Below are 24,821 nucleotides of genomic sequence, written 5' to 3'. Positions count from 1 at the left end.
ATCAAATTAACTCCAATTATCAGACTTGGTAGAGCTATTCTATTTCCTCTTAAATTCTTTTTTGAAATGTGAGCTTTATTAATTTAGTAAAAACAATTTGTAGCTCTTTGTTCTCCAGTGAAACTACTGGAAATGTACTATTTCTGTTTCCTTTATCTGGCCCAGTCAGAGAATATAAATGGATGGAATAAGCAGCAGTGCGGGGTGGCTACCCAAAGCCACCCATAGAAAAGGACTTCCTGTGTATCAATAGCTGTGGTGATCAGCACTGCCATACATGGTTCTCATGGTTGGTATCTAACTATAGAGAAATCAACTATGATATCGCAATAAGACATCAAGAATGTATTTAAAATAGAGTTGTTCTCATCTTGTCCAAATAAATACCAGGAATGAAAGTCCCATAATAAGTAGTTGCCATTTTAAAATAAACATGAATATACAAAGACGATAGCCAGCGTAGCTTTATTTCCAATCTATATGCCTTGGAAATAAAGTATTAGCCTACCACAAATGTTATATTGAAGTAAATATCTCACTTCCAATGATTTCTAGGAACTTTAGATCATATTCAGTCTTGAAGAAAGTCCTACTGAGCTTTACCAATATTTTCATGAGTTGAATCCTCTTTCAGTAGATTAAAAAGGGGAAAGAAAGAAATGAAAGGGAGGCAATACTACCAAATTATGAATAAGGGAAATAAGGGAAACTTGAATCCATACATGATATTGGGGAAACATTCTTGAGATTTCTTATAAGCAGAAATTTCACTAGTTAATTTTAATTTAACAACACATAGTCTAATAGGAAAAAAAAACTTATTGGAATAGTCTATTATACCTTAACCAAGTATAATTCCAGTTTTATAAAACTGAAAAGAAAATAGTTTTGCCAGAAATTTCTAAATTGGCATCAGAATGGTGTACTCCAGTATTTGTTCAGTCATTTACATATATAAATACTGTCAACATTACTACTCCTTCAGGCTGGAAATGGAGTACAGTTGTTCTAACACATTAAACAACAGTAAAAGTGAGCTGATACCTTGTATGAGATACAGCATTTAAAACTGTATATAAAATGTATAAATAGGGGGAAAGGAAGAAGCATTTTTTTTTCAGAAAGAACAAGCTATAACTATGCTCCTTGAAGAGTCTTGATATAAAAATCACCAGTATTTTCTATACAGACCTAAAGACTGCTAGGGGTTATTTTCAATCCGTATTTCAGCCAGTGGATAGAGCAACAATGAGAGCCAAATTATTCTGGGCCAATACACTGAATGAAGTGCAAAATTGCAATGTGACAACTGAATTAGGATGAAATTGAAACCAGGTGGATTTCCCTCAAAGGACATAAAATATTAAGATTAAAAATGGATATACTTTGATTCAGGGTTTTTTCATAAGTTTTTTGTATCAAAACGTAGCTCACTTTTTTTAATTAACAATATAAAGTCATAAAATTCTAGTTCTTGTTTGAGCAGAGGATATTTGTTTCTCTCTTATAAAGTTAGACCTGAAAACTTTCAAGAGGATTGCCAGTAAAAGGAAATTAATAACAAGCTATTCAAAGCCAGAGCTATGTGTCCTTAGTATAAGTTTAGAAGTCTATAAATATCTATGAAGATTCTCAGTCATCCAGGTCATGATTGTCCCAAGGTGTTTTTTCAAGAGGCAACTGGACTCTCTGGGTTGTTGTTTTTTTTTGAAGACTGGTGCTGAAAGAAGCTTCTTGATGAGAAGCAAAACATTGCTAAATGCTTAAATTGCAATCACATGATTTCAGAGGATGATGCAACAATCTAACTTTGAGGGTGAGTTATAAGTTACTTTTTTCAACACCATCATGACTTTGAACTTCAGTTTTTAAATGAATGGTCATAAGTTGAGGACTACCTGTATAGAATGACAATGAAGCAACTGGCAATTTCAAAGTGAAAATTGCCAGACGTATCAATTTCACATACTGTAGATTCTTCCCTATCACTAACAGGTAAAGTCAACTTGTGGATTCATTTTTATAATTATAATTTAATACTGACATAGAAATAATCCACTATTTTCAAGCAGATGATGTTTCTCTTTTAAAAATCATAATGTAATTAACTGATTTGCAAATGGGGTACCCATAAAAATCATTTGCAAATAAATTTATTTCCCCATGTATCAGGACTGCAGTTAATGCCCTCAACAATCATTAATTAAAGTTATTTTTAAAATACTTCAAAATGCCTATTCATGTGTTTGTGAAATCATAATCTAGACAGTTCTGGAAGCCCTTTGGGTGGCACCTGTGACAGTGCTGTTATGTGAGCTCCACTGACTGCCATTTTGCTTCCAGATCCAAGTCAAGTAATCACCTTTAAAACTCCTTTGTGGGAATCTAAGGAACCACCTTACCCTGATGGAATTAACCCACCCCACTCATTCCAGTGGAAAAGCCTACTTCAGATTCCATTAACCAAAGAATTTTCACTGGTGGGGTGTAGGAAAAGATGCTTTTGAGCTATGACCCCCACCCTCTGGAATATTCTGCCACACTCCTGGCCTTCTAGAAGAGCCTAAAAACTTGGTTCTGCAACTGACCTGGTTTCCTGCTATACTGGGAGTGGCTAATGGTATAGAGAGGTTTCTCACCCCCAGGCTGCCCATCATCTTGTTTTTTAACTTTTAATTCATTTAATTTTAGTTTTAATTGTTTTTAGCACTTGTTGACTTTTTATTATAATAAATAAAATAAATATATTTTATTTGGCTAAATATATTTTGCATTATTTAATCTAATTTTCTCTAGGATGTGTATCAGACCAGAATAGTTATGGGGTAATATTTTAGTACAGCAGTTGGAACACAACATTTTAACAAGTTAAAAACTTTTATCAAATTGTCCAGTTGCTCTTTCTATAAGAAAGTAATCTTTGAGCAAGATTGCAAGTGTTCTGAAATAAGGATATAATCAGATAGGGGCTGTTTTCATAAATGTTTTCTAAGTGGGGGATAGATACTTTCTCTTTTTTTAAAAAAATGTTGATCTTTATTGTTTATAAAGCATTGTTTTATTCGTATGATTATTTATCTATGACTTTTGCTACTAGCAATAAAAATGGTAATTCATAATACTCAATATGCTTAATGTGACAACTGGATCATATTAAATTCATTGGAGTATAATCGTATCAACTATGTTTAATCAATCTTGGTTTAAAAGAAATATTTTCTTCCGGTCCTGCCTATTTCTTTGCTCTGTTACACATCTCTATCATTTCATTCACTGAGAAGAAACATAGCCAAAAGTCACTTCTTGATTTATGATTTAATAAGTAAATCATAATAATTTAATAATTAAATAATTAAAAACATTGTATTGCTAAAAACGCTAAAGTGTGCACACCAGGGGTGGGTTTCAAGTAATTTAACAACCGGTTATCTGCCGGTTGCTGAGTGGACATAGCCATGGTGGGTTTGGCCAAGCCAGCCTCCTGCACCACCCTGAGAACAAAAACAGGCCATTTCCAGCCTCCTGGAACTTCCAGGAGGCCCGTTTTTTGCCCTCCCCAAGCCTCCACACGGGCCCTTCACTTACCTGTAATCCAAAATGGGCCACATGGGGACTCTTGGGAGGGGCGGGGTGGGGTGAGCGGGGCCAGCCAGGTGTGGGATTTGCCAGTTCACCGAACTGGCCATAAAATGAACAACCGGTTCACCCAAACTGATGAGAACCCTTAATGCATACAGACTTTTTAAATATGCTATTATGCACTTGTAATAAAATATTGCATACTTTCAACTTTTTCTTCTTTACTTCCTCTTTTACCACTTCAACTGTCAAGGGAGTATATGTTTTATATATACTACATATAACTTTTATATTCAACAGGAAAGCAAAAGAAAATGTGTAACTCACTTTGTTTTCAATATTCACTTCATTGTGATGATCTGGAACCAAATCCGTAATGATTTTAAGGTATGCCTATACTTCTAATAGGCTTTCTGCTGATCTCTGATAATCCACTGCATGACAGCAACAGCCATGCATCAGATGAACCTAGAAAAATTACTTCACTAAGGCATTTTGGTGAATTCTGCAATATAGTTCGATGATGCATTCTGAATATCTAAAATTCACAATATTTCCTAATATTAAGTCATCACATGTTGCTGCCTATGCCTTTCATCAGCTCAGACATCAAGTCAATGTAAAGAGATTTTGTCATGTAAAAGATCTCATGATTAAGTTCCCAAAATATGTTCTCTGGAGAGGTGGAGTGAATTTTCTGGAATTTTCATAGCCTTCGGCAAAATAGTAAAATAATAAATAGTAAAATAAAATAGAATAACAGAGTTGAAAGGGACCTTGGAGGTCTTCAAATCCAACCCCCTGCTTAGGCAGGAAACCCTATACCATTTAAGAGGAATGATTGTCCAACCTCTTCTTAAAAACTTCCAGTGTTGGAGCTTTCACAACTTCTGGAGGCAAGTTGTTCCATTGATTAATTGTTCCAACTGTCAGGAAATTTCTTCTTAGTTCTAGGTTGCTTCTCTCCTTGATTAATTTTCATCCATTGCTTCTTGTTCTGCCTTCAAGTGCTTTGAAAAATAGCTTGACTCCCTCTCCTTTGTTGCAACCCCTGAGATATGGGAACACTGCTATCATGACACACCTAGTTCTTCTTTTCATTAAATACAAATATACAAGATACAAATATACCCATAAGAATATGACCCTACAAAAGATAGATGTCCGATATTTGAGAATAGGTTGTTCTGCACAATCATTTGTAACTGGATCTATACCATCTTCAACCATTTTTATTTTAAATATGTTAAATATGGCAAACAAAATAAAAAATGCAGGATCCAATCTGGGTCAGTCAACAGAAGATATACTCTTCCAAGCTTTCAGATTCCTGCTGGAGCCCAATCTCAGGAAACTTCTCTCTACCAGAATGTGTGTTTTGAGCACACATTCCATGTATAGTATTTGTTTGTTTGTTTGTTTGTTTGTTTAGTATTAGTATTTACTGGGACTTGGCAGCACAAAGAAATAATAACCAACATCCTAATAACTTGTTATCAGCACCCCAATTAACCAATAAGAAGCCACACCCAACCAGGAACTACATAAATACTGTGAATAGAATAGCCCAAAGTACACATTCCGGTAGAGAGTCTAAACCTCTGGTCCTGGTGACTGACCCAGATTGGATCCTGCAACATTATCCTGGGACACATTTATTTGCCTTCTTTCATGAAAATCAAAAGTACCAATTACCATTTAAACCAGTATTTTTCAGACGTGACCATTTTAAGATATGTGAAGAAGTCCATAAAACCTAAAATTGCCAAGTTTGAGAAGCACTGATTACACTAAGGACAGAGAGGATATGTTTTTGGATAAGTGGCATGTTATGCAATATCTGTTTACCAGAGGCAAACTAATGAGGTTGTTCCCTGTCAATCTTTCTGACTCCAAAAGTAAAAGGAGGACATATTTCCAAACAGAGAGCTGTCTTCAGCCACCATCTTTAAGAATGCTTGTGGACTGGTTTAGGGCTTCAGAAGCAGTCCTGAAAATAAAGATGGTACCAGAGTCTATTTTACACTACAAAGTTTTCAATTTTTAAAATAATTAAAATATTTTTTTTAAAAGTCAGGCAAGTCAAGGAGCCCAATGGCACTAGCAAGTCTCCATAAATACATAGATGAAGAAGGCCATGCATTGTCTACTCCTGGTCTAAAACATTAATATAATAAAAACATTGTGCTTGGAAATATATTGTTTAAAATATAGTTCCATAAGTAAAAGGCATCTTTAAAAGCAAACTTTACTGCAGAACTCCATTTGTACCAAGAGGCAGCCAGATATGCAGTTACACAGGAGAAGACTCTATCATTGAAGGGGAAACACAAAGAAAGAAAGCAGGGAAACAGAACAAGACATTTCAGATGAAGTCAAGCTGAAAGACACTTGTGCGGGTGGGGGGTTGTCCCATCTCTCTCTCTCTCTCTCTCTCTCCCTCTCTCTCTCTCTCCTTTTTTCTTCAGATTAAGCTATAAAAGGTGTTTGAAGTGTACATTTATATTAAAATGAACATTGAATGAAATATAGCATTGGAATTACTAAGAGTAGGTTATGGTCACCCCGTGGTAATAGAAATCTCTTTTGCTTAGTCTCTCTCTCTCTCTCTCTCTCCCTCCCCCACTCTCTTACTCTCTCTCTCTCTCCCTTATAATAGTAATTGAAAACTGGCAAGCTGTCAGATTAAAAACTTCCTGACCTTAGTATCTTCTTTATTTATGCAATCTCATCTGAAACAGTAAACAGCAGGCTCTGGTATAAAATGGCAATGGCAGAGAACATCCAAAGAAACTAGAGGAAGTGTTAAGGGAATGAGAAATCCTTGCCCATGCCCAAGACATGTCTATTTATTTTCTTTCATAGAGATGTACATTTTCTATAGTTTCTTTTACAATGTTTACAATTTCGATCTGGGGTTCATGTATGCAATGTGGACTACTTTCCTTCTTTTTATTGGCTTCATTTTGATTGCATATGGGTTTTAATATAGGATATCTTTCTATGTATCTTTGAATATGTGTTTCTCTATTTTCCACAGTTTACTTACTATGACACGGGTGTTCTGATATTCTTTGGAAGTGGGAGACAAACTGCAATTCTGCATCTGGGACATAATCCCTACTTTTACTTTTATTTAATACCTTGGATAAATTCTTGTCTCTGGTTTGAATTAGTTAGCTTTCTGGAATTAAGTACTGACTTCCAAAGAACGGTGGTGTGTTTTGCAATTCAATCCTCACCTCAGTCATTTTCATATAATTGTTTTGTTTTTACTTTTTAAAATAAAAAACCAGTCCAATATTAGTAAGAATATCAACAGCTACAGAAGTAAAGAAAAAATGGGAAACAAAAATAGGAAACTTAAACAAAAAAAACCATCTGAAAGAAGAACAATTGGCAAAATATTTGGACAGAATACAATGTCTTTGCTATATCTTATGCAACCCCAATTTTCCCCTTCTTCCATGCTGAATCTAAAAACTTGCTGATCCAGTCAATTATTCAGCTACACTAAATAAAAGAAGCATAGTATTTTTTTGAACCAGCTGAAGTTTCCAAAAGCAGTCTAACCACGTCAAGCATATTGTAACTAGTTGATATGAAGCAGATGAAACTTATGTTCTTAAGGTTTGCTACTTTTGTGTTCTCCACTATCAGTACAAAGGCTTATCTGCAGTTCTCAAAGAAATATAAGCTGGAATATTTGCTTTATTGGAGCTGCTATACCCAAACCATGACAGGACTGGAATTTCATGAAAGCTAGTAGCTGCATGTGACCTTCCAAAGTTATTGTTGCAAGATGCATTGTTTCAAGATGCATGGCAAATTGCACAAATAATTTATTTCATATTTGTTCCTTTTCAACTGAATGACTGAATATATTCTAACATTACCAATATTTCACCACATTCATAATTAGCATTACATAATAACAAATCTGCTGCAAATAGAACACTCCTTCAGTTAAAGATTAGCCAATTAAGAAACAATTAAACCACTTGGAATTACTTTCACTGAATAAGGTGACTGTCATGCTGAAACACCAGCGTGATAATTAATTTTCCACAGATCCTCTTGCAAATGTAATAGAACAATTTTGAAAAGTGCCCCCATCAAAAGGAGAAACACATGTATAATAAATATATGATCATATATATCAATCCCTTTGTGTCTGCAGTAAGAGCAAATAACTCATAATATTTAATATTTAGGCCCCTGTCACTGTAAATGTCTTGACAATCTCCCTAGGCTGGGTGCAAGTTATTCCTCTGACATGCAACAAAAAAAAAGAAACCACTTCAATAAATGAGATTCAGGCAGGCTCTTCCGGCATGTAAGCAGGATGAAACTAAAATTCGGATCTTGATGAAATACTGGTAAAATGAGAGGTGCAGTGCATATATTCAGCCAATTGTTTGGTTAATTTAAATCAAACAATTTGCTTGAATTTTAGGAAGGAACTCATGGGGGAAGAAACCCACATTTTTTAACCCTGAAACTCAACCAAAATGTTTCTGTTTACATCGATTTACTCAAAACCGACGCTTGGCAAAGATAAAGTAACCGTTGCCTATATAAAACGAAGCAACAATCTGCTGCTTGTTAACCCTGCCTAACCAGATGCTGGTCTCTAAATGATGTAAAGCCTTTGAAAATTGCTTAGTATTATGATGGAATACTGTTGCTGCTCAGTGGAATTATGATCCCCATTTTCTTACATTGGCCTTTGTCAGTAGACTGATCAGAGATGCAAAAATCTAGGTCATTTACTTCAATAGCATGGAAATTTCTATGTACACAAAGAGTAGAATAAACATTCTCAGGAAAAAAAATGAAACCAGCAATTTTGTTCCAAGAAGAGAATATAATATATACAAGCCATAACATCCCTCTCTCTCTCTCTCTGGCTCTGCCACTCTTTTATCTGTCCATAATGACTTGAGAAACCTTAGCAAAACCTAAGCAGCTGCCTTCTGAAGTAGACCAAATCTTGCTATTCCCTCAAATAGTAAGATATGATGTTAGCATGAACGGTATAGCAGTTTCTTCAAATGCAAAACCATATTCTGTATTTCTGAAAATCGTGTCCAGCAACTTTTGACTTGATTTTGAGTTTTCAAAAATATTTGTTATTGACACTATTTTTTTAATTTGAGAAATAGGATGCTTTGGGTGTTAAATAACTACTAAATATTCTGGATTTAGTAAGATTTAAAAAGTATAATTTTAGCTTGCTTAAATAAGATAGTATTTAATTATGCAGCCAGGAGACTATGAATTTTAAACCTACCTAAGGAATAAAAGCCATTTGAGTGACTTTGTGCTAGTCACCTCTCTCAACCCAACTCATAGGACTGTTGTAGGGAAAATAGGAGGGGGCAGAAGTATTGTGTATGTTCATTCCTTTGCATTATTTATAAAAATAATAAAGGCATGATAAATATAAAGAAATTAAATAAATAATAAGAGCCATTTAAATACCAGGCCCTCTCCAATCACTGCAGAAGATATAGTCTTAATCATATTTAGAATAGATTAATTCAGATTGATGCAATTACTCCAATACTCCAGATTTAAGTGTACTTTCGGTTAGTCCTATTGAAACCGGAAGGATTAAACTCAGTCATTTTTTTAAAGTGTGATGAAGTCTGGATCCAAGGTATCCTATTTCTTTATAGGAGTTCTCTATAATTTAAGGTATATTTTTGAATTTGTTGATATATCCATTATCAGCTATTTCCCAGTGTACTAACTACTTGATCATTTAAAACCTATTGTATTCAATGAAATTTGCTTCACTTTGCAGGACTTTTTATGAATTTGTCCCAGAGATATTTAATTCATAAGAAAATACATTTAGGATTGCAATATAGGTAGTCTTTGGTTTACAACCACAATTGAGCTCAAAATTTCTGTTCCTAAGTGAGACAGTTCTTTAGGAGCCAAGGTGGTGCAGTGGTTAGGGTGCAGTACTGCAGGCTACTTCTGCTGACTGCTGGCTGACTGCAATTTGGCAGTTCAAATCTCACCAGGCTCAAGTTTGACTCAGCCTTCCATTCTTCCGAGTTTGGTAAAATGAGGAGCCAGGTTGTTGGGGGCAATATGCTGACTCTTTCAACCACTTAGAGAGGGCTGTAAAAGCACTGTGAAGCAGTATATAAGTCTAAGTGCTATTGCTAAGTGAGCTTTTCCCAATTTACAACCTTTCTTGTCACAGTTGTTAAGTAAATCACAATAGTTGTTAAGCTAGAAACATGGTTGTTAAGTGAATGTGGATTCCCAATTGACTTTGCTTATCATAAAATCACAAAAAGTGATCACACAACCCCAGGACACTGCACCCATCATAAACATGAGTCAATTGCCAAGCATCTGAATTTTGATCATGTGACCATGAAGATGCTGCAACAGTCATAAGTGTGAAATATGGTCATAAATCACTTTTTTCAGTGCAGTAGCAACTTTGAACAGTCACTAAACAAACCATTGTAAGTCAAGGACTAGCTTTATTAATACCTGCATCCAACAAGTATCATTAGCACCACATAAGTATTACATGATTTGACTGAATATATGAATTAATGCAGCCTCATGTAATGCAACAACCCTTTCATATGTATTAAATCATAAATCCCAAAATCTCTAGTCTGGTGGATGGCAATAATAATTGTAGTCTGACATCTGGAAGATATCAACTGGAAAAAAAAATAAAGTTCTGTTTGTGACAGAATCTATAATGAAATAATTCCAAAATACAGCCTAATTTATTCTATGTCATCACAACATGTAGAAAGTTTTCAAGGTTCTAGTGGCCCAAGTATTACCGTGCCTTCACTAAGTTCAGTGGGAATAGCTCCCAGGAATGGGAACTGAATGTGGTAGTTTTAACTACTATTGGAGCTCCTTTACCAATATAATATATTGCAAACTATATAATATTCAACCTGATACTGTCAGGTTTGCAGGGATGCATTAATAGTTCTATGTGAGATACATGCACTTACAAATACAAGCATGACGTACATTTGCTGTTCACCATATATATGTTTAAGTATATGCTTAACACATCATAAAAATCATGCTAGTAATAATGAAGAGGGGGATATGTATATATACAATAATCTGAAACAGTCTTAACCGATAGCTTACATTTGCTTTTGAAGAAGCACAAGAATACTGATTAGCAGAACATTGTTACTTGACCATTTACTACATTAATCTTGACAGTTTAATACAACAGATCCTATAAACAGAATTCCGGTGTTTTAGTGGAAGATCCAAAACTCTGTATTTTGCAAAATCAGTCCCTGATGATGTTATTGGCTCATAGAATATGCAATAAAATGTTGGCATCACACTTCAGTAGAAATCCAGCTAAAGTTCCTGGAATTATATAGATTTCCAGATGGTAGAAGAGTCATGTGTGAACTTCAGGGCCAAAGTCCAAGATATTTCAGCTCAGGAAAAGCCAGTTGGTGATGATCGTAGTATTCAAAAGCCCTCAACTGCTGTGAGTATGCCAGGGGCTAAAATGCTGGACACTGTTCAATATAACATGTTGTTTTTTTATTCTTCTCTTTAAAAACATTTCAGAATCAACAATAATAAAAATGAAATAATAACAAAATGACTCTCTATAGTGAATTGAACCAATTCATTTTATTATCATTTTATTTTTATTATTGTTTAAGCAAGTTCTCATTTTCCTAAACAGCAGGATGATTATTCCAATTTCAGAATGCAGATACATCCCTTTAACTACCTGCACAACTTGGCAATCATTATGTTAAAATAATTTTATCATATTTACATGAGCTTTATATTTCCAGAGTCCCTAATGTGAATAAATTACATAAGAACTGGACTATGTAATTTTTTTATTGAAAACATGGCTTCTTCTGTTCAATGCCCCCATTAACAAAATTTAGCTCTAAAATGCAGCTCATGCAAGGGAGGTACAAAGGCACCTTAATGAAGCATAGGTAAAGCTGTCCAGCAGAACCACAGAGGATCCAGGGACAGCCGAGCAGATGACAAAATGTGTTTTGTGACATCACGACACAACCCAAATGACTTACAATGCGGAGATGTAAGCACTGAAAAAACAAGGATCAAGTTGCAGTTGTCAAGGTTCCAACTAATGAACCCAACCAATTCAGCACTCCGAGACTTGCAGCTTTCTCAAAGAACTGTTTTCATCCGTGCCAAAATGATGTACTCAATAAAACAGTTCTTTGAGAAAGCTACAAGTCTCGGAGTGCTGAATTGGTTGGGTTCATTAGTTGGAACCTTGACAGTGATATCATAATGTGCTTTTCCTTGTCCTTTCATGATTGCTGTTAGCAGTGGGGCTTTAGGCTGTCACAGCTCTGGTTGAACCCCCAAAGTCCACAATCTGTAATCCAGTATGATATCCAAAAGCAAGACACTATGCTTTTGCCATTTCTGGCTGAAGGGAATATAAAACCACCTTGCCTTCCTTTACCAAGACCATTAGACAAACACATGAAGTGAAGAACTGGGGGGGACGGGCAGCTAGGGAAGGTACTCAGTGTTAAATGGGTGGCATGCCTTACTATCAAATAATAAAGGCCTAGCAGAGGCTCTAAATAACCTTTTTATTTTGTCTGACTGATCATTTATACCATTTTGTTTGGTTTTTTCAGGAGCCTACTGCTTCAGCTGTTTCTTTTAGCCTCTAATTCAGTATTTCTCAAACTTGGCCACTTTAAGATTTGTGGACTTCAACTCCCAGAATTCCCAGGGAGCACAAAGCCAAACATTTTAAAGTTGCCAAGTTTGAGAAACACTGAGTAGATTATGTTGTTCTATTTTTGATGGAACTGAGGCACTTACCTGAACTCGAGCTTCGGTGAGTTCCGTTCTCAGAGCCAACTGCTCTCTGACATAAACATCAGGGTAATGTGTCTTCTGGAACACTTTCTCCAGTTCTTCCAGCTGTAAACTGGTAAAAGTGGTCCGGTGCCTTCTCTTCTTACTGCTGGAAACATTGCTGTCACACTTATCACCAAGTTCATCCAATTCTCTTTTCTCTGGAATCCCTTTCACAGGAGACATTCGGAGATTGCTGCAAGTGTCCAGCGGTCTGCCCATCTCAGGGTGCAGTGGTTGACTCTCAACTTTCGTAATTCCAAAATTCACTGCAGAAGAAAATAAATGAAGTTGGCCTGCATTCATGTTAAGTTTAGCATCATTTTTAAAAAAATGTGAAAAACCATAGATTGGTTGTAAGAATAATGTGCGAAATGTTTATAGGTACACAGTCTATTCTTGGATGAGACTTGTTATACTCAGATTTCCTTTTATGTGAGTATCTAGAAATTAGTAGATGAGATAAGGGTACTATTGTGGATTTTCAATTTAGTCTCATCAAGATCTAAGTCTGATTTTTTTCAAAGTAAGATGCACTTTTCCACCAATGCTATTTCTTTTTCTACTAAAGATAAATTGATTCATACTTAGAATGGAAAATCAGATCAATGTAATAGTGCAAACATATGGCACAGTACTAGACATATATTCTTAGCAATAAATCTTCTTGCATTCATGGGAGTTAACTTTGAATTAAGTCTCTTCATTTAGAACAAGCCTTATTCTCTTCAACAGGGCTTATTTTCTATGAAATATCTCTAAAGGGTCAGCTATATTGCGAAGCCTATGTTTGTCTACTTTTCATTTACAATGTAAGCCAAAGGGATTTATTTTCAGGTATACCATCAAATACAATTATAATCAAATTTACTTAGGACTAAGATCAATTTATTAATGAACAAAGAATATGCAGATGAACAATCTGATTGTATTCTATTTGAGGAAATAATCAATTAGTTTTAAAATGCTTTCCTTTGGATGGATTATGTCATTATTTTATTTTGCAAATTATTTAATAATGAAAATTATTAGGGATGCATGTATTAACAAGGATTTGTTAAAGAATACAGCATGCTGAGTCAAGGTTAGTAAGAAATGAAAATATTTCACCAAAAAAATAATGTCCTTTGTTCTTAGTGGAGTGGCTTTTTTCCAATTAGTTTCTTTATTACTGCAAACTTGGAGGGGGCCTTTTTAAAATAGTAACTCAGTCAAACTGGTTATTTCCTATATTTTGCCCTCGTCCTACCAGAACTATTTATCTTCTCAGAAACACTCACTGTCCAAGATAAAGCTTAAAGTATTCCCCTGCTCCCACTTAGCTTCCGAACAAATTCTCATGATTCCCCACCCCCCACCCCCTTAAAAATGTCATATTTCTAAGATAATTGATGTTACATGTTGGGGTGAAATCACAAGTTTAGGAGGAAAAAATCGTTCAATCTGCCCATAGCAGTAAGCATTACAACGAAAGGAACTATTTTGAACTTTTTTAAGTGTTCTCTGTCACTCCCAGTAATTTCACTACATTGGTCTGCTCATTGGGTATGATTTTAACTAGGCATGGCTTACAATTTATACTAGTGCCCTTACCTCTAGGTCAGATTCCAAGCAATGGAAAGTTCTACTGATCAAATATATTTATGTTTTTACTTACAAATTAGGATTGGAGTCTCTCTCTCTCTCTCTCTCTCTCTCACACACACACACACACACACACACACACAGAGAGAGAGAGAGAGAGAGAGAGAGAGAGAGAGAGAGAGAGAGAGAGGCTCATACACCTACACATAAAATAAAACAATATATAAAAAATTGAATAATTTAAGCAAGGTAAGCAACAATGATTTAAGTTCCGCCAACAATGTACTTTCTGGTTCCTTTCTTGGTAAAAGTTTAATCCCATCTTCTATGAATGCAAACAATAACTAAACATGTACGAATATTGGCCAAATATTAGGCATTAACAAATAGCAAACTAATTATACTTTTATGAAATTGGTAGATTCATTAGGTATTCCCTGCATTTCTCCATATGTATATGGGGATGTGTGAGTGTGTGCTGAGAAGTGATTCTTTCTGAAATCGTTTGAGCTTTTTTCTTAGGCACAGTGAACACTGAGAACGTTACAAAAGGTGGGGTAAATCTTTAATTCTAATAATAAGGAAAGTTATACTATGTTTCAAAATTAAACTTATCAAAACATAATAATCATTTAACATAGTTGCTTTATTTTATGACACATAGTGTTTGATAAGTAAATGTCTCCCACCATAATCTACCATAATATACCTCCCTTTGCTGTTCTATTTGCAAAATTTCTAAGAAGCCTTCCACAGATTTAGTCTTTATAAACTCCTTTGCTTAGAATAAATTAGTTATCAATTAGAAATGTTATATTTGTTTCTGTTCCGCTTTAAAAGGGCCATATTTTTCATTCTATATTCTTTTTTTAAAAAATACAAATATAGTGTCTTAAAATCAAAACTGTAACCAGTTGGCTGAGTCTAAAATTAGAGAGCAAATCATATTTCTGTGCTGAATTACGTGGCAAAGAACACATTGCTAAGGAAAAAAATAAATTCAGCATTTAAAGAATAAAAATGCTAACTAATTCCAGAAAGCAGTGTGGTTTTTTTTTTATTAGATGTTTTAGGCCAGTCTCGCTTTGTTTGTTTTGTTAAGTGATGAGTTTCTGCACTAATTACATGACTAAAGAGAACTCCAATCCACTTAAAACTGAAGGACTCAGTAACAAAGCATTTCTTCTTGACTTGGTTTGTCAGGTTTAAAGACTGGGGTCGATAACCGCTTCCAGGTTTAGGAGGCAAATCTGCAAGTTAGGAAGAGTTAGAGATGTTTTGCTGCTGTTTTTGTTACGGGGGTTTTGGGTGACCCTGAAGCTACTGTGAAATAGTTGGATTTAGGGGAAGATGTGATCCCTATACATCTCTGAAACAAGCTAATCCCAACATACCCTTATCAGTTAGAAGTGGTGAAGTATGTAACTGTGTGTGTGGTAGCCTAGCTTTTTGGATGGAAAAAAAATTGTAAGAACAAAGTTTCCTTAAAGCCAAGAGGACTTGGGTAGTCGACAAGTTCCAAAGTCTTTCCAGGCTGGAAAAGTGTTAACAGGCAAGCCTCCATGCAATGTACAATTACTTTGGAAGCCCATTGAATACTTACTTTTCACTTGCTAAGTATGAGCATCTAATTGCAAACCAAAGACTTCATTTCTGCAAGAGTCTGCCTTGCTACCACTGACTGTTACTACTATGCTACTAATCGCTTCTGCCGCCACCACTGCTCCTGGGGTGAAAGAGAGAAAACAGACTAAGAAGGACCTGACCCTTTTGATAGTTTTAAGTCCTGACAGGTTTCTGGTTTCCAACATTTCGTTTTGCTTGACCGCGAGAGTTTCTATAACCTCCAGCAAGTAGGAAGAGCAGCGAAGCTACGCAGCGCTTCCAGGCAACATAAAATTAACCGAAAGGGCAGCTGCTGGTTTGGGAGAGAGAGAAAGGAAGTAGCAGGACCACAGCCTAACTACGCAATCGTTTATTTTCCCCTTAATTTAATTTACCTTAGGGATCACACGAAATAAAATATAAAGGAACTATTTGCTAAAAAAATCAGAGGAGAAATATGGGGATGAAACTATCCGTGAAGCAGATAGATTAAAAAAAAAACAATTAAAAATAATTCAATGTAACCGTGTTGACAGAGGCCTCTATAAATGGAGAGTTGGTCCGAGTGATGCCTTTTGTATGTTACCGGTAGTTAAAAGGGAGGGGCGGGGGAAGAAAGCTATTAGAAAATAGATTCCCAGCGGCTGGCCAGTTGACCATATCCAAAAAGAAACTCAACAGCAGAACAGCGTTTTCCCAAACCACAATTGAGTTGCCTAGTCCTCCAGTCATCACTTTGTTTGGTTCTGCCTAACAAGTTATCTAATGAGTAGTCTTATTCTCTCTCCATATAAACAAACAAACAAAATTGTGCTCTTATAATGGGCTGGGATCTCCACTCAGATATTCAACCGTAAAAGCCGAGCTGACTTATTATACACGATTCAGATCACAGCGGCACGGCAGTTAGCTGAAACAGAGGATGAAAATGAAAAGTTGCTGCTACACCCATGATCAAAAGTAAAATGAAGTTTCGGGGTGCCAGTTGACCCCAGACAACTGCTGCTTTGTGTCATCCTTCCCCGCCCCCACCCTGCCCTCGCCCGGTCCACAATTTTAAGGTTAGCATCCTGGATTCTGCCTTGCCGAGCCTTTGTGGATTCACTTTCGTTTTGCAAAGCAAGAGGAAGATGCGATGTTGACGTTTACAAAATAAAACCGGTGGGTCTCTCCTCCGTGTGAGATGGACGAGATGAATCCAGAAAACCTACAAGGGCAGAATTTCGAGAGTATGGGCCAAGAGAGATGCCTTCACGTTTTTCAAGGATTTCCTAAAGTGCCTTCTTCCCAGAGGATCCTAAAGAAAGTGCATCTGGAAATTCGTCTGCAAACAGTCGGGAAGTTCAAATATTCCCGGGCGCTTTGCAGACCAAGCTTCTGCCTAAGGGAAGACTGTGTACGTTGTTTGTGCTTGTGCATGCATGTGTGTAACCAGTGTGCCCAGAACATAACTGCGAGGATTGATCAGAAATTGTCAACGACTTTAAAATGAAACGGCAGACGGAGAGGAATATGCGATATATTTTCTCGATTTTTAAAGCGCGCGGATTTTCTTTAATTCGCAATTATAGCAGCCGGTTCTAAATATTTTTTTTTTCTTTTCCCCGAAGTCACGCCTGTTGATTTCAATAATTTTAGAGGTTCTCTCTGCCGCATATCCCGTCGCCCATAAATAATGCGAATCTATCAAAAGGCCTCTACCAGACATCAGCCTCCCCCCGACCCCCTCCCGACCCCCCAATCTTCTTCCCTACGGCTCCTAAAACGAACCAGAATCCAAAGGCTTCGGGAAAGTTTTAGGTGGATCGAGCCCTCAAAGTGCCAATTACAGCACCAACCAGACTAGCCAGCCGCGTTTTTGTCTGGCCTGGTATTCTCTCTCAACTCTCCTGATAATTTCCGGTTCAGGCTCTTGTGCAAACCCTAATGTGTAAATCAGAAGTTAAATTTGCTGCCCGGAGCTGGACTGTTTTGTGTACTTAGGGGAGGGAGAATTGACAAAGATCTCTCTCTCTCTCTCTCTCTCTCACACACACACACACACACACACACACACAATCGCTTCCCGTCTCCCCGTTCCCAAAGGCCAATTGGGCTCCATTGGCGCGGCTTTTCTTCAGGAAACAGGATCCCGGCTCGCGTTCCGTGACAGCCATCTTCAACTGTCCGTTCCCCACCCCGCTGGGTCCCCCGGTTGCCTCGCTTACCGGAGCCATCCCTAGCCGGGGAAGTCCTGTCCAGCCGGCCGTGAGGAGCGTAGGCAGCAGCCTGACCCACGCATTTGCCTCCGCCTTTAGCGTAGAAGGCTTCGCCGCCGTCCAGCGCTTCCATGACGTGCTCCAAAGGAGCTCCGGGAGCCAGGTAGAAATCGCCGCTTTTGCCCGCCGCCGCCGGGGGGCTCTTGAGGCCGAATTTGTCGCTCAGGAATTCCATAATCCTCGACGGAGCCGCGCTCGCCCTAGCTGCTGCCCGCCCGGCTGCCGTCCTGCTCCCTGGCTGCCGCGACGGAGGCGCCCCGACGGCGCTTTTTATATCTTGAAGCGCAGCAGGGGCTTCTTGCGCAACCCTTCCCGCGCGCAGCCTCCCTTGGCTCCACCCAGCCTGCTGGCCCCTTCCTCCCCCCGCTCCTCCAAGCCTCGGCCCACAGCGGAGGGGACGCAGGCCAAGAGGAGGGGGAGCGGCTGGGAAGAGCCCCTCGTCGACCGCAACCGACTCACATTTCGGACCGGCTTCTTCCCAGCTCAGAGGAGTCCTGCCCCCTCCCCGCCTCCTCTGCCCCAGCGAAGTCGCGTCGACCCGAAGATTTAGTTTCGGCTCCGGTAAACCGGAGGAGGAAGACAAAGGGACCGATGAGCGGGGGCGGCCGCCGTCAAAGCCCTGGTTGAGCCGGCAGGAGAGCGCCTCTCCGAAATCGCCCGGGAAACCTCTCTGGCCGCCTTCGGAGGAAGTGCCTCGGGGAAGCCAGTAAAAAAAACCAAGAACGCTGCCAGGCCGGCGTGGAAACCGGCTGCTGCTGCTGCTGCTAGACCTTTCAAAGGGCTGGGGTGACACATAGCAGTATTCCAGCATGTGAGGGGCTGCCACAAAGGGGGGGTCAACTTGTTTTCCAAAGCACCAGAAGGCAACTCAAGTAACAATGGACGGAAGCTAACCAAGGAGAGAAGCAACCTGGAATTTAGGAGAAATTTCCTATTGTGAGGACAATTAATTAACCAATGGAACAGCTGCCCTTCAGAAGTTGGAGGTGTTTCATCGCTGGAGGTTTTCTTTCTTTCTTTTTTTTAAAGAAGAGACTGGACAGCCGTCAGTCTGACATGATAAAGGGTCTCCTGCTTGCGTGTGGGGTTGGACTAGAAGGCCTGCAGGGTCCCTTCCAGCTCCATTCTGATTGAAATGCTCTGGAAGGAAGCGGTCCTCTTACTGGCTTCTGGCTCTAGATCCGAAACAAATTCAAGCCTTGCTGGCTGAGTAGGATTCTAGAGCCTCTCCGGTTTCAAAGTGCAGCAGCCTTGTCCCTGCGTTTATTTTCGAGCAACCTTTTTTTTTACCGTCAAGAACAGGTTTGCCTAACTTTTAAAAAATGGGCAGACGAAAAACCTCGACTCCAGGGAAACGCGCGCCTGTCTGCGGCAGCTCTGGGGATCCGGAGAAGCCCTCCGCATCGAGGAAAGCTCAGGTATCGCCAAGTAAACCGTAAGATGGCGATTTCCCAGGAGAACATCCCATCCACCGAAAGACCTAGAGAGATGTCTGCTATCTTGCCCCTTCCATCAAAATAGTAGGCGGCTTAATATTTCAAGCGAATGCGAAAGGATGAGTCTATGTGGATCTGTGGCAAGAAATTGCAGAGAAGAAACCTCTATATACATTGTGAACACTTTTGGAAAAAAAAAAAAAAAAAAAGAAGAAGAAGAAGAAGAAGAAGAAGAAGAAGAAGAAGAAGAAGAAGAAGAAGAAGAAGAAGAAGAAGAAGAAGAAGAAGAAGAAGAAGAAGAAGAAGAAGAAGAAGAAGAAGAAGAAGAAGAAGAAGAAGAAGAAGAAATAATAAGTTTAGTGCGATTAACTAAAAAAATCAAACTAGCATCTTGGAGGCTAATGAGCTGATTATCAGCATTGTAAGCCAGGGATTAGGAAAGGCCTTCTTTTTATTTCTCTCCCCACCTTTAATTTATTTTAATTTATTTATTTTTAAGACGCTAAAAGCCTCCTAGGGTTTATTTTAAGCAAATCTGCTTAGTGTGTATGGCGAGCGTACTAAAATCGCTTTATTGATAAGAAAACAATCCCGTCCAATCTAAACCTTCATCTGCTGTTAATTCTTCCATTCCAGAAAAAACACAGGGGGGGATGCTGCAGCCATTTATCCCCAGTATTCCTTCTTGCATCTCTTATTGTGCCCCAGCAGATTTCCCAGTTCCTTCCACGGGCAATCTCTTATGCCCCCCCACCCACCCACCCACCCCAGTTTCTCAGGACCGTTGGAATAATGTGCAAAACAGTCGCGTTTCGCTTTGGCATGGTCTTTGGCCCGAAACATTTCTTGTGCTGATATTTGAGGATATCTGTCCCTTCGCATTCTTCCCACGACTGTGAACTTTGCAACTGTAGGGATAAGAGAAAGTGGGGGTGGAGTCCTGAAACCTTCCTCTCCTCCTTTGAAAGTAAGGGTGGGGGTGGCTTGCTTTTTATGACATGAATTAAGAGAAACTCGTAAAACGCTGGTGCTATTTTTCCCTATCAGAACCTCCCTTCTCTTTAAAAGGCGAGTTTGGAGGCAACAGCTGCTGGGTGCGTGCCCCGGGAAGTGGGACCTTGAGAGAAAAGATATAAGGCGACTCAGTAGGCCAGTTCTCCCAAGGCTTCGAAATCACTCAGACTTTTGCTAGGCATTTTACACCACTCCGGATGCTGCTTGATAAATATTGGAGACCGCGAAAAGAAGAAGAGCTTCTTCTTTTCTAAATCTGAAGTAGGAAAGGACGCGCACTTTCAAACCCTCACAACTGTAGTCACTTCGGGATATTACTGATGGTGTTGATGTTGAACAAATAAAGGTGAGGTGGCCAGATTCGTTTGGAGAGGAATGTGCGTTGGGCCAACTTGAGTACAAGCCTATGGCTTCTTCTGCCTTAGACGCGATTTGCCCAGGCGGGGGCTTTGAGTAAAAGAGCTTTTAAGTAGGTGGTGCTTCTCTCTATACCGTAGAATTCCGAACAATACGAGCATTTCTGTCCCGGAGGACCCTCTAAACAGCACATCCATGAATAGGCATTTCCTGGAGTTGACTGCCAAATTCCAAAATCAATCCCGAACTATTTCAATCAAGAGCCAGATTTTTGCAGGACCCTGTCAGAATCGCCAAAGGTCAGTCACAAAAGTCCTTTGCTGGCTTGGAACAGCCTATCCTAACTGACTAGAGGTTGGATTGGACCATTGGTTCAAAACAGTTCCGCCACAAAGCGATGGATGCGCCCATCGGGGACTATTGGCTGGCTTTGTGGGCTCTTCCCAAAAAGCAACTGCGTCTCACGCTTATCTCGGTCATAAAGCCCCGGCTGCGATCAGAAATAGCTGTGAGTGAGACGCAGTTTTTATTGACCTTGGGACAGAGTTCGGGGTGTGTGACACGATAGCCTCCTGGTGCACAAGTACAGAGAACCAGTCACAAATTTTGACACAGGAGGAAAAGATGATTTCAGGCAAAAGGCAACTTACTATGTTATTAACTGGCATGAGATTGTAGTTCTGTGCAGTTACATAAAGGAAAAGGGCATCTAAAGTTCAGTCCTTCCGGACTGTAGCTTTGAAAAATCGTCGCAGGACCTTGGGATAACCTCCCGACTTCGGAGTTCCCTCACCCTCCCTTCTTCCCTCCTCAGCCTTCATCAGTCGGAGAGATGCGGCTTTTTGTATCTTTGAAATTAAAGCGATGCGCGTCCTCCTCCTTGCCTTCAAAGGCAGCCCACGCGAGGAAAGAATGAAGGGGGGCGGGGAGAGTAAGAAGGACACCACCTTCCTTCCTTTCCCCGAGAGGATTGGGCAGGCCAAACACCCTGTTCCACCCGGCCTCTTTCTTTGGAAAGAGTCGCCGGGGATTTGAAAGATCCCCTCGTCTTCTTCCGCTGTCTTGAGCACAGTCTCCGCCGGCTTTGCCCTGGATTTAGGGCGGCAGTGTGACCTCTCGCCAGACAAGCTCCCGTGATTTATAGGCTTTGGCTGTGATAAGATCGAGCCCAGGGAGGGGCGAGGGAGGCGGACCAGCAGAATGGTTCCCTAAAGAGGGGGAGGGAAGGGAAAAGGAAGGGGAAAGGGAAAGAAAAAGAGTCTGCTCTCCGGGCTCGCCGAATCGGGAGTCCAGAAGCCCCGCTAGAGTCTTTCTTCGCAACAATTTCTGAGTTACCTTTGGTGCGCAGCTTTGCTCCTAGCCTCGCCTCCCAGGCCCTTCGCATCTCCAAAACCGGAGAAGCGCAAAACAGATCCCGCCAGACGACGCTTGGGAAAGAAGCCTGGGTGGGAAAGGAAGGGGCCCGATTGCTTTTCCTGTCCTATCCTGCCGCGTCTTCTCCCACCTCAGAGAGTCAGAGGCTCAGTCGCTCCGAAAAGCAGCCTCTGAAGGGCGCCTTCTCCGGCTGCAAAGGCCAGACGGCCAGGCTTCTCCCAGCGGCCGGGAGGCAGATGTGGGCTTGTGTTCCAGAAATGCAGCCTTCCCCGGACCGGCTGCAGAAGGGTGTCGGCTAGATGGGGAGACGGTTCTTGGCGGGAGGGGTGTATGCAAGAGGAGGAAAACAGTTCCTGAGATAATCTCGGGAGCCATCCCGCGCAAACGGCCTCCCCGCAGCCCGGGCCGGCGGCGAGGAGCCCGCCTGTTGACGGACGGCGCTGAAAAGTGCAGCTGACGAGTTGCGTCAGCCTTCAGCGTCGGGTCGGCCCCGACTGTTCGCCCTTAAGGGAGTGAGGTTGGGGCAGCTAATGAACTGCAGGAGCAGAGGACACCTTGCCACTGGCTTCAGAAGCGGGTGGGGGGGACAGAGACCGCGCTGCTGGCAAGTCGCTGGAAGAAAAGTAGGGAGGGAGAGAAAGGAAATACAATAAATGAAAGGGAGAGCAGCAGTGTGCGTTTTTCCGGGGGGTGCGAGAGTCATCCGCTTCTACTAAAAACCTGAGTTACCAGAAAGAAAAAAACGTTACGCATTTAAGATAAATATCTTCCACTTAAAAAAGCGAAGGGGAAAGAAGAGAAAGATAGAAAACAAGGAAACACAGCTCTTTTAATATAGTCTCGGTTTTAAAAGGCCCTTATACGTTATAATGTTCTTAGTGCCAACAATTAAGCCCTTGAATAGGCTTCCCTGTGGCTCAACAGCGGGAAGGAAAACGGGAAACCCTCTCTTTTAGACCTCTACTTTCCCGTTGGCGCCCCTGCTCAGCTCACCTTTTTTTTTCAGCTCCAGCCCGTTTTCACGGGATCCACACTCTCGCGGACAACCTTCCACATAAACACGAGAAACCGCATAAGGCTGGCGCGAGTCCTTTTCCCTCACGCAGACAGTGAGAGTTACGAAGAAAATGTTCATTCCAACATGCTGACACTCTTCAAACAAGAGAAAAATCACTAGGCTCGTCTACTATTAATATAAGTGGTCAGTTCCCCTTTCCCATTATTGTAACCCTGCTATTTGGTTCTACTGCCCACTTTCTTCCTGGTTCTCCCTTCCCCCCACTTCCCTCAGCACCAATTCCCGACAAATTGGGAGTTCCCCCTTCCCTCCATTCTAGCTCTTCAAAAAATCGCTTCTTGAAATCGCACACAAGGAACACTTCGCAATTGCTTTCAGCGATGTCAATTTCGAAGCCCGCGTTAATTTCAAGAAGGGTCTTCCAGCCCTCCATTTCAACGGAGCTTGTTCCTTCTGTCTGGCCTCCCACCCTGTCTCCCTCCCACCTCCCATACCCAGCATTCAGAAAAAAAAAACCGCCGTAGTTAAACGTTTAGAACTGGCCTTCCCATTGCGTTCTGCCTTGCTTACAAGGCGTCGATTTTATTGCCCTCCTTGCAGAGAGGCGCATATTTGTGGAAGAAAGACACCACGTCCAGGTTTTCCAGCTTTCTTCAAAACGAGCGGCAGAGGAAAGCACAAACTCGCTCAGAAAAAGATTTCTCTCCCGGATCTCTTTCCCGGGTTTTTTGGAATATAAAAAACTCAGGATTATTCACTGAGAAGCCTGAAGAGGATGTGGGATGTCTTTAAATGCTTCAAATCTAGACAGGCGGGGTAGGAAGAAGCGGAGCAATCTATTCGACTAGTTCGTATTCAGTAAATAAGAACAAAATGTTCCTACCCCATATCTTCCATGCATTGCTTATTATATGGTCTTCAGATTCAGGTAGGTTATTTTGTGTGTGTGTGTGTGTGTGTGTGTGTGTTCTTGTCTAGATTTCATTGCAAGGATCTTATAATTATGGCATTAACAATTATTATAAATAATTAAAATGTGCTGTTCAACTTGAGTTCTTTGAGTGGTATTATTTATAATCAGTGGTACTGTAACCAAACACGTATAAGGTACAGATTTACCTGGGCTAAACTACTAGAAAATGCATACAGAGGATGATTTAAGATGCTGGACTGCAGTTTGAGAAAGAAAGAAAAAAGTTCCCTACTTCTCAATGATACCCTGGTAAGAACAACAGTGCTTTCTAAAACATTCAATGCCATTGGGCAAACTTTTGTGGGCAATGGGCAAACTTTTGTGGAATATGTGAGAAATGTACTTGGATCTGCCGCTCTACTTTATCACCAATCCGATTTCACAATCTCTTAAAGTGCTGCCCAGTAAAGACCTCGATGTTGCCCGCAAATACCCTGGAACTAGGGAACTTCAAGGATTGCAAAGCTCTTTCCTTGCCTTCGCGTAGTTCACATTCAACACGCCTGGCTCGAGCTGAAGGAGTTGGACTCTGGATAAGTGAATACAGGCTTACGCGCCACCCAGTTCTATGCGGCCTCTCAGGTAAACCCCATGGAGTTCAATGCGGTCATTCTTAGTGATGTAGGCATACACAAGCTTACACACACCAACCATCCACACTCCACTGCTCCGAAATGGATGCCACAGGCCGAGTTTAGATAAAAATGATTTCTCCTGAAAATAGTTGT

At 40.2% G+C, this 24,821-nt stretch overlaps 1 protein-coding gene across 1 annotated transcript in view; it reads right to left on the bottom strand.

The window, feature by feature from the left end:
- Positions 1 to 18,203, bottom strand: part of ALX1 (ALX homeobox 1) — a 30,235-nt gene extending 12,032 nt beyond the window's left edge. The window contains exons 1-2 of the mRNA XM_026699054.2: positions 17,871 to 18,203; positions 12,439 to 12,743 (exon numbers count right to left, since the gene is read on the bottom strand). Of these exons, the coding sequence (XP_026554839.1) occupies positions 12,439 to 12,743; positions 17,871 to 18,096 (531 nt within the window). The 5' untranslated portion in view covers positions 18,097 to 18,203. The remainder of the gene's footprint in view (positions 1 to 12,438; positions 12,744 to 17,870) is intronic.
- Between the last annotated feature and the right edge of the window lie 6,618 nt (positions 18,204 to 24,821).

The sequence above is a fragment of the Pseudonaja textilis genome, chromosome 5, assembly GCF_049901715.1.
Source record: "Pseudonaja textilis isolate UNSWEBS1 chromosome 5, rPseTex1.2, whole genome shotgun sequence".
NCBI classification, from domain to species: domain Eukaryota; kingdom Metazoa; phylum Chordata; class Lepidosauria; order Squamata; family Elapidae; genus Pseudonaja; species Pseudonaja textilis.
This window is presented reverse-complemented; position numbering and strand designations above follow the sequence as displayed.